General features: G+C 42.8%; 1 protein-coding gene across 1 annotated transcript in view; it reads left to right on the forward strand.

Moving 5' to 3' along the window:
• Positions 1-5,142: 5,142 nt before the first annotated feature.
• Positions 5,143-9,884, forward strand: part of LOC102487179 (peptidyl-prolyl cis-trans isomerase NIMA-interacting 4) — a 6,431-nt gene continuing 1,689 nt past the window's right edge. The window contains 2 exon segments of the mRNA XM_027774513.1: positions 5,143-5,292; positions 5,631-5,761. Of these exon segments, the coding sequence (XP_027630314.1) occupies positions 5,143-5,292; positions 5,631-5,761 (281 nt within the window).

A 9,884-nucleotide genomic window follows, 5' to 3' on the forward strand; every position in this document is an offset into this window, starting at 1 on the left:
TCCTGAGCCAGCCCTGGAATTAAAAAACAAATAAAATGACTTATTTAATTTTATTAATTATTATTATTAATTTTTACAGGGCACATGCACTCACCAAAGAAAGAGGAGAGAGGAAAAGTGAGAAAGCAAGCAGCCAGAGCCAAAACTTGAACCTTGGTTGGTCTCATGGGAGTCCAGCACCTTAACCACCATGCTACCTGCTAGCCCTGCCCTGGAATTTTTAATTTTTTTTTCCATAGGAGCCAGCAGGTGGCATAGTGGTTAAAGTGTTGTACTCCCACATAGTCAACCACAGTTCGAGTCCCAAACCTGGAAGCTTGCTCTCTCGCTTTCCCTCTCTCTCTCTCTGTGTTTCTGGTCAAATAAAATTAATAAATTAAAACAAATAATTTTTTTTTAAATTAAATATTTTTTCTTCCATAATAATAGAGTTTTTAGCTGGGGCTATGTATCTCCTGCTCCCTCCCAGACTAAAGACTATTTCCCAGTTTACCTTGCAGTGAGGTTTCAATGTGACCAAGTTTGGGCTAATGATGTAAATGGGAGTATCCTGTAGAGCTTCAGGACCCTACCTTAAGAGGCAGCTGATGCTCATTGGTTCTTTTTTATTTTTCCATTCTCCATTGTGCTTCTTGGGATGTTGGTCATCCATGCACCTGGCATATTTTTCAAGCTTCTAGGGCCAGGATTTGAATAGTAGTCAGCTATATGAGATCCAGCTCCCATAACCACTAGACCACAGGGCCAGCCCCACAGCAAACAATCAGTAGATGTTCTTAAAAAGTTCCATGGCCGGGGCTGGCAGGTGGCATAGTGGTTAAAGGAGTCGGACTCCCACATGGCCAACTACAGTTTGAGTCCTAGATTTGGTGGCTTGCTTTCTCACTTTCTCTCTCTCTCTTTTTCTATCTCTCTCCGGTCAAGCAGAAAAATAATGATAATAAATACATAAATAATTCTTTTAAAAAGTTTATTATGGCCAGGGTGGCCCATGGCCTGGTGAGCTGGTTCCCATGTGATGAGCTGTGCAGTTCAAATCCTAGACCTGGTAGCTTAAGAAACACATTGAGCATGTGTGTGTGTGCCCAAAATCCCCAAAGGAGGAAGAAGTGGAAGAGAAGGGATTGTGGTGTAACCATTTCCCACCTGGGAAGGGGCAGTGTTTGCTCTCTCTGTTGTTCTCACTGTCTCTGGCAAACACACATGCCCTCTGGCAAAAATAAAAATAAAATCATGGCCATGTTCAGAATCTGTCACTCCAATGGCCTCCCATCAGTTCTAGGGTCCTACTTCTCTTTTCCTTCTCTAAGTCTCCCTATCAGGGGGCCTGGAGAAGCTCAAAACCATCTCCCACTATTTTGTAGCACTGTTTAATTCCATTCTTTTACTCACCCTGGCAGACTATTTATGAAGCCCTTTCATACTCCTCTATCTCAGAGGCAAATTATTTCATAGCCCATAGGAAAGAATAGTGGCTAAGTAAGTACTGTTACCAAAAAATGGCCTTTTGGGACCAGCAGTTAGCGTAATGGCTATGTCACTGGACTCCCACGTAGTCGACTGTGGTTCAAGTCCTGGAATCGGCGGCTTAAAGTTACGCTGGGCGCGTGTGCGTGCGTGCCCAAGATCCTGAGAGGAGAATGGAGGAGAAGGGATTGCGGTGTGGCCATTCCCCCTGGGGGATGATTTCTAGCTTTCTATCTCTCTGTCTCTCTCTGTCTGACTGGTGAGCACACGTGCCCTATAGCAAAAACTTCTCGGAAAAAAAAAAAGAAAAGAAAAGAAAAAAAAAAATGGCCTCTCTCTGTTACTGAAACAGTGCTTCAAGAAGCATTGCTATCCAGAGCTCAGTGCCTATGTGCCTGGGTTTCTACAGAGTGGGTTTTTTTTTTTTTTTTTTTTTTTTTTTTGAGAGAGATTTTTTGCTATAGGGCTTATGTGCTCACTGCAGAGACAAAGACAGGGAGAGAGACAGAAAACAAGAAATCACCCCCTGGGAGATGGCCTGCCTCAATCCCTTCTCCTCCATTCTCCTCTTAGGATATCAGGTGCTCATGCACATGCACCCAGCATGAGTTTTAAGCCGTCAGATCCAGGACTTGAACCGTGGTTGACTATGTGGTAGTTCAGTGATGTAACCATTACACCACCTGGTCTCCAGAGTGCATTTCTTTTTTCTTTCTTTCTTTCTTCTTTCCTTCCTTCCTTCCTTCCTTCCTTTCTTTCTTTCTTTCTTTCTTTCTTTCTTTTTCTTTTGAGAAATTTCTGCTCTAGGGCGCATGCGCTCACCAGAAAGACAGAGACAGAGAGACAGAAAGCGAGAAGTGATCCCCCAGGGGGGATGGTCATGCCACAATCCCTTCTCCTCCATTCTCCTCTTGGGATCTTGGGCACACCGGGTCTTGGACTTGAACCACGATCAACTACATGGGAGTTCAGCGACATAGCCATTACGCCAACTGTTGGTCCTGCTGGAAACTTGATCGCAGTGTAATTGTGTTGACAAAAGGTGGGGCCGAGTGGATGGTTTTTGGATCATGAGGCTCAGCCTTCATGAATAGATTCATGCTGCCTCACAGGAAGGAGTGAGCTCTCATTCTCACAGGAATGGGTTAATCCCTGCAGGAGCAGTATCTTAGTGCATTATTGCACTGCTAACAAATACCTGAGACTGGGTGAATTTAGGAGAACAAAGGTTTATTTTGACTCACAGTTCCAGTGGCTGAGAAATCCAAAGGCATCACAAAATGACAGAAGGTAGAACATTTAGCAGAGCAGAGAGCATGTGGCTTTCTCTCTGCTCTTCTGGCCACACTTCTGCTTATAAGCTCACCATGAAGGCCTCATCCTAATGACTTGATCACATCCAAGGCCCCCCCTAGTATACCATGAAGAAATTAAGTTTTCACCTGATAGTGTTACAATACAATCAAGTCCCAACCCCTAAATATTTAGGGGATATCCAATTTTTTTTTCCAAAACCCTCAGAATAAGCAGATGTTATCATTCTCTGGTTCTCTAGAAAGTCAACAACAAAAATGTCTTGAGCATCCCAAAAACTTGCTATACTATTTTCTCATGACTGGTTGGCTTTTGCTTTTTTGTTTGTTTTTCTAATTGCCACAGAGCGTGTTTGTCAGTAAGAGACAGAGAAAGGGAGGAAGCATCTTCAATTGGGTATGGTCATGCAACAATCTCTTCCATTTCTCCATCCTCTTGAGACTTTGGGCACACACACATGCTCACATGGCATGCTTTTTCAGCTGCCAAGCTGAGATTCAAACCACAGTTGTCCATGTGGGACCTGGCTTCCTTAACCACCAGACTACAGGACCAGCCCTGGTCTTCTTTTGCTTTGACTGGGCCACTTTCATCTGTTGATAGCCATTGCTTTGATTGTATATTACCATCAGGGTAATACTGCCAAAGATGTGTCATTTCCTATTACAATCCTTCAAAGATGTGCTTAAGGATCTTGATCCTACTTGTTTAAAATTTTCCATCGAAAGCTCTGCTCTTGTCTATACTCAATCTGGGCTCAACAGTTTTGGCACCCACTGAGCAGAAAGTTTGGTCAGCCTCAATTTTTCATTCAGAATGGTGGAAGCTGAACCAAATGAGATGCCTGTGAGACGGGCTTCTGTTTCTGCTATTAGTCATCATTCTTCTTCAATGAAAGCACAAACAAGGTTCATTTTTTCCTCACAAATTGATGTGGATGGTCTGCTGCTGAGGCATCGTCCTCAACGTCATCTCATCCCTTCTTAAAATCACTTGTCCATGTGTAAATTGCTGATTTCTTCTGGGCATTTTTTTTTTGATTTCTAAAACATCAGTGATTTCATCATTTTTTTGCCCAAGCAGGATTCTTCTTTAGAGTTTAACATAATTCATGTTGCTCTGATAGAAGCTCTTTTCAAACTGCTATCAGTCCTTGTAGTGCTCAAACTACATCCTATTGAGACATACTATAACAAGTTAGCATGAGTTTCTTTTGGTGTAAAAATTTTTTTGAAATCCATGAATAGTTTTTTCTTAATACATATTTGCCATGAACTTTCTGAAGACCTCCTCATGTATTATTTTATGTTAGATATGTATGCACACATTTATAGATTTAAATTGATTGATTTGTTATAGTGATTGATTTATTCATCTTTATCTGTTTTGTTCTACTTTGTTTATGGCATCTTACTATATAGAGTTTCATTTGTGTGTGTGTATATATAAATATATATGTATATGTATATATATATATTTTTTTTTTTTAAGAGAGAAATTTTTGCTATAGGGCATGTGCACTCACCAGAGAGATAGAAAGACAGAAAGCAAGAGATCACCCCCAACAGGATGGCCACACCATAATCCCTTGTTCTCCAGTCTCCTCTCGAGATTTTGGGCATGCACACACATGCACCCGGCGTGAGATTTAAGTCACCAGGTCCAGGACTTGAACTGTGGTTGAGTACATGGAAGTCAAGTGACATAATCATTAGGCCATTTGCTGGTCCTTCATATTTTAAATAGTCAAAATTTTCATTTTGGCCTTGTCAAACGAAACTGAGTTTAATGCTTATCATGGAAACAGACAATACTGCTTTGACAAAATTTGTTAGCCTGAGAGAAGAAATGAAATGGCAAAGTGGGGACTTTGTGACATTTTGAGACTTTGAATCTAATCTAAGATGGGGGCTTGGTTAGGAGTGGGGAAGAATCAGGATACAAAAGTTGTAGACTGGTAACACAACAATGCGAGCATTTTGAGGCAAAGGTTCAAAGAGTCTTAGGGTGCAAACTGTCATTTGATGCTTTCTTGAATTGTTGATAGGCCTTTCAAGAAGTTCCTGGAATTAAATATCTTTATTTACAACTTTTATCTTTTCGGACTAGAATTTCCTGGAATAGTAAAATCATGGTAATAAAGGAGTGGAGTGTGTTGCAAAGTCCATGTAAACTACGTAAGTTGTAAAGGTCTCTGTAATCTAGATAGTAAGGGGATAGATGGTCTGGGTTCTTAGACCCCACCCCCCATTGTAGTCATTTATTTATTTATTTATTTTATTAACTTATAAACAAATGCATATCTTCTGGTTTGTTGAAACAGTAAGTCAGTCAACATTTGCCACAATAATGTCTGTCAAAATGGCTGGCCATAAAAACTCCTGCACCCCATTCGTCGGAAGGGAACTCCTGACGAAGGTGTCTGATTTTGCCATTTTCATCCACCTTACAGTATTTCAGGAGAGCCAGCTTAAGCTCCTTTCTCTTATACTTATTCCTCTTGAGAGTGGTGTAAGACTTCTTTCTTTTCTTCACACCTCCACCATGTCTCAACACAAGATGAAGCGTGGACTCCTTCTGGATGTCGTAGTCAGACAGAGGACGCCCATCTTCCAACTGCTTGGCAGCAAAAATCAGTCTTTGCTGATCAGGAGAAATTCCTTCCTTATCCTGGATTTCGGCTTTTGCATTTTCTACTGTATCTGACAGTTCAACCTCAAAGGTGATGGTCTTCCCTGTAAGGGTTTTTACGAAAATCTGCATCTTGGTGGCGGTCCCACCGCAGGTGGTGGATGGGAAAGCATGGTCGTTTTTCAGCCTGAGCTGAATTAATGCCATGAATATGTTAGGGTGTGATCGATATTTTCACAACTCTGCAGGTGTCCCGATTTACAAGTGAAATTTCCAGGGATGGCAGTTTGGACCTCCATGAGGGGTCAGGTTTCCTGTACTTGCTGGGAGATCATTTTGGGCCCACTTGGTGAGACAGCAGTAGTGCAGCAGCGTTTGGGTGTAGAGATCGTACACTCACACACCTGAACACTGCATCAGACACAAAGGCTAAGAGAAGGCGAGTGGTCCGTGTGTGTGATTCGCCTCTCACCCAGAGGACCAAGTTCCCAGGCTAAATCAAGAGTACATGCCATTCATAATCTGAAAAATCTCACAGAACCAGATGTGGGTTATTAACAAAATTAACCTGATTTTCTGATTTCTCTGTTTGCTCCCCAAGTCCCAGAGAGGTCTGCAAAGATGTAAACACAATAGACTTCTCCTGAAACTGACACACACACCCCACTCTCAGGAGACTCGTATTACATCAAACGCCACTCAGCTCTGAACAACTGCCTATCCAAATTCAAGAATTTCTTGGGAAAGAAGTTCGATATCGTTGGGTGCTTAACTTGCCTGAGCCATTGATGTAGGTGTTGCCCTGCTTTCTAGGCCTCTTATAACCCATGATATGAAGAGGCCTAAGAAGAGAACAAAGCAAACCAGAATTCCCCTTGCATGGTTAGGATTTCAAAACAAGACCCATTTTCCCTCCTCCTTAAATTAAGTTACATCAGAATCTTTCTTTCGCAGAGGAAAATCTGATGGCTGTAGGGCACGTGTGCTTGCAGAGACACAGAGAGAGAATGTGAGAAATCACTCCCTGAGGCAGGGAGGGGATGGCCATGTCACATTCCCTTCACCTCCATTCTCCTTTTGGGATTGTAGGCATGCATACACACACGGTCAGCATGAGTTTCAAGCCACCAAGTCTGTGACTCAAACTGGAGTGACCATGTGGGAGTCCAGTGCTGGAACCACTATGCCACCTGCTGGCCCCTGTGCTTGGTACATCTTTAGACTGGTTTGACTATGACAGAGGAGGGTTGACGGCACCTAGATCTGAACTTCCCACCTACTAAGGTATCTGCTCCAACGTGGCCCCAGATCCCACCTTGTGTGCCCGACCTGAGAGAGCATGGCCTGCTTTACTTGCCATTACTGCAATGCTTGACGTGGTTCACTACATTCCAGACACCCTCTCCCGCAGCGGCTTTCAGCACCCCTTCCTTATTCCTCCTCTCTACACACTTGTCTATGGCAGCATGGGAAGGTCTTGGCTTTGTTTTTCCTTTATTTTTATCCTCTTCTGTTTCTTTATTTTCTCCTTCTGACTTTGGGGTTAAAGCTCTCCGTGAGTTCCTAGGAAATCACACCCTGGGTTAGGTTTCAAGGCCTTCCTGGTTGCACTTAAAAGGCCTTGATTCTTCCCTAGAAAATTACACCTCAGGTTAAATTTCCCAAGAACGTAGCATCAACAGGTGTTCATTTCACGACTGGAGAACACTGTCAATGGGACTGCTGTCCCCCAGATCCTTCCCCGAAGGGCTGCATGCTCCATCATTACAGTTCTGATTTTACTCAGCTCTCCAGAAATGGCAGCATTTTACTGAAAACAACTTAGTGCTTCAGTGGCCTCTCAAGGGAATTTGGGATTTCCCCAAACAGGCTTATTTGGCAAGGGGTTCCTGGTCCCTTAGCTACAAGATCTCATCCAAATGATACCAGCGATTTGCTGATTTTGTTTGGTACAAAGAATCAGGGAAATGGTTCTCCTACAAAGTTGATTTAGTGGCTCTTGAGGAGCTCAGAGCCCCTAGGAACAACCACCCAAGGCTAAGAAAGGTCATTGGAAACAGGCTGGACATTTTATCCATGCAGGTGGACTTTGGAGGCTCCCAAATAGTTAACCTGCTCTCTCCTCAGTCCTTCACAGCCTCCATAAAACCACACAAAAAAATCTTTAAAATTTCTAACACAAATATTGGTGGGGACGCTTCAGTCCTCATATTAAGCAGGTAACCTCAACTTAAAGGCCCATCTGCCAGAAACACAATCTTGGTTAAGAAAAAAAAATATTGAAGAAGTGGAGTAAGGATTCGACACAGTCCTCAAATTAAGCAGGTAACCTCAACTTAGCCCATCTGCCAGAAACACAATCTTGGTTAAGAAAAAAAAAAAATGAAGAAGTGGAGTAAGGATTCGACAAGAGCTGTTTTTTTTCTACACAAACCAGTAAGTTTTGTAGTTTTCATTTATGCCTAACTCATGGTTGGACTATTAGAATTAAAGTCTTATGCTCTCTATGTCTGAATGTACATGCATGTGTGTGCGTGTATATGTGTGTGTGTGTGTGTGTGTGTTATAAATGGGTAGTATGTTCTCTCTTCTGGATGATATTACTAAATTAGATTATAAAGTCCTTTAGAGGAACTTTATTCTGATTGACTTATAGACAAGTAAGTCTGTATATATTAAATATTCCTAAAGTTCCTAGGAATTAACATTTTGATTTTTTTTTTTTGGAGAGATTTTCGCTATAGGGCATGTGCACTCGCCAGACAGACAGAGAGAGACATTAGAGACAGAAAGTGAGAAATCATCCCCCAGGAGGGATGGTCACGCCGCAATCCCTTCTCCTCCATTCTCCTCTCGGGATCTTGGGCACACATGCACACACGCCCGGCGTAAGTTTTAAGCCACTGGGTCCGGGACGTGAACTACGGTCGACTACTTGGGAGCCCAGCGACATAGCCATTACACTAACTGCTGGTTCCTACATTTTGATATTTTAAAAAAATTCTGATAGAAGCCCCCATTTTTTTCTTTACTCATGATAAAGCTTATCCATGTTACGGATGAAAAGTGAGAGAGGTGAGCACCCTCCATGGGACTGGGACATAACCAACATCCCATCCCCCAGTCCTCTCTCCATTGGATCATGGGCACTGCTGTTTGTGTCTTGAAAATTTCAGGCTAATGGAGTCAAGGACTCAAGCCATGGTGGCCATGTGGGGTCTGGCTTCTCTCAAGCAGTGAATTACCTCTGTGCCAGGGAGTTGGCAAAACCCGCCTGTTTTGATAATTCAAGTTCTCATAATTTAGATACATCTTGGCAAAGTTAGATCATTCCTAATAAGATAAAACACTAAAACATTCATTACTGTGTCTCATTATATGCCTACATATATTTGAGTTTGTTAATAAATATAGCCCAACCGGCTGCTCTGAAAAGCCATCTCCCATACCTGTGGCCACGTCAGCTGTGTTCCCCACCCCCCACCACCACCACAGCTTTATCACCAGCCCCCATAGATGAAAATAACAAACTCTGTAAAAATAATAATTAATATGGTTTATTTCGAAGCATGAATATGAGTGACCTAGGCCCAGAGAGGAGACAAAATATGCATTTCTCTCAGGGTGATCAAGTATAGGAGATTCTTTTATCTGATTTTTGTTTTTGAGAGGTTTTATTTATTTATTTATTTGTTTGCTATAGGGCCCGTGTGCTCGCCAGACAGACAGAGACAGAGAGATAGAAAGCGAGAAATCACTCCCCAGGGAGGATGTCCACGCCGCAATCCCTTCTCCTCCATTCTCCTCTTGGGATCTTGGGCATGCACGCACATGTGCCCGGCATGAGTTTTAAGCCACCGGGTCCGAGACCAAACCGCGGTTGGCTACATAGGAGTTCAGTGACATAGCCATTACATTAACTGCTGGTCCCTCTTTTATCTGATTTTGAGAGCAAGAGATAGTGTTGGAATTTAGTGAAGAGTTTCTTATTGGTCTGGCCCAAAAAGGGGAAGGGCATGTGGAAGCAGGGGCTTGTAGGTTATAGGTGGGTTTTACAGTTTTAGGGTAGTGATTGGAAAAGGAAGGTTGTTGAGATCAGAAAGGAATGTACTGTAACAGCAATATGGAGACTTGATATCCATCACAGGGGTAATGATACTCGTCCCATCCCCTCCATCCTCCCGGGTCTTCCTCACCCTGGCATGATGCCAGTACCCCATTTAAAGACCCTCCCATGATGCCAAAGATGGTCCCTCCTCCTCCTGGGATGATGCCAGTAGGGCCTGCTCCTGGAATGAGGCCACCCATGGGAGGCCACATACCCATGATGCCTGGGCCCCTCAGTGATGAGATATCCAACCCAGTCCATGATGGTGCCCACTGGGCCAAGAAATGACTCAACCAGACAAGGAAGACTTTCTTCCCCCTTATGTTAAAAAAAAAAAAAAAAAAAAAAAAAAAAAGAAAGAAAA

This window comes from Tupaia chinensis, unplaced genomic scaffold (assembly GCF_000334495.1).
Source record: "Tupaia chinensis unplaced genomic scaffold, TupChi_1.0 Scaffold000047_1, whole genome shotgun sequence".
NCBI lineage: Eukaryota > Metazoa > Chordata > Mammalia > Scandentia > Tupaiidae > Tupaia > Tupaia belangeri.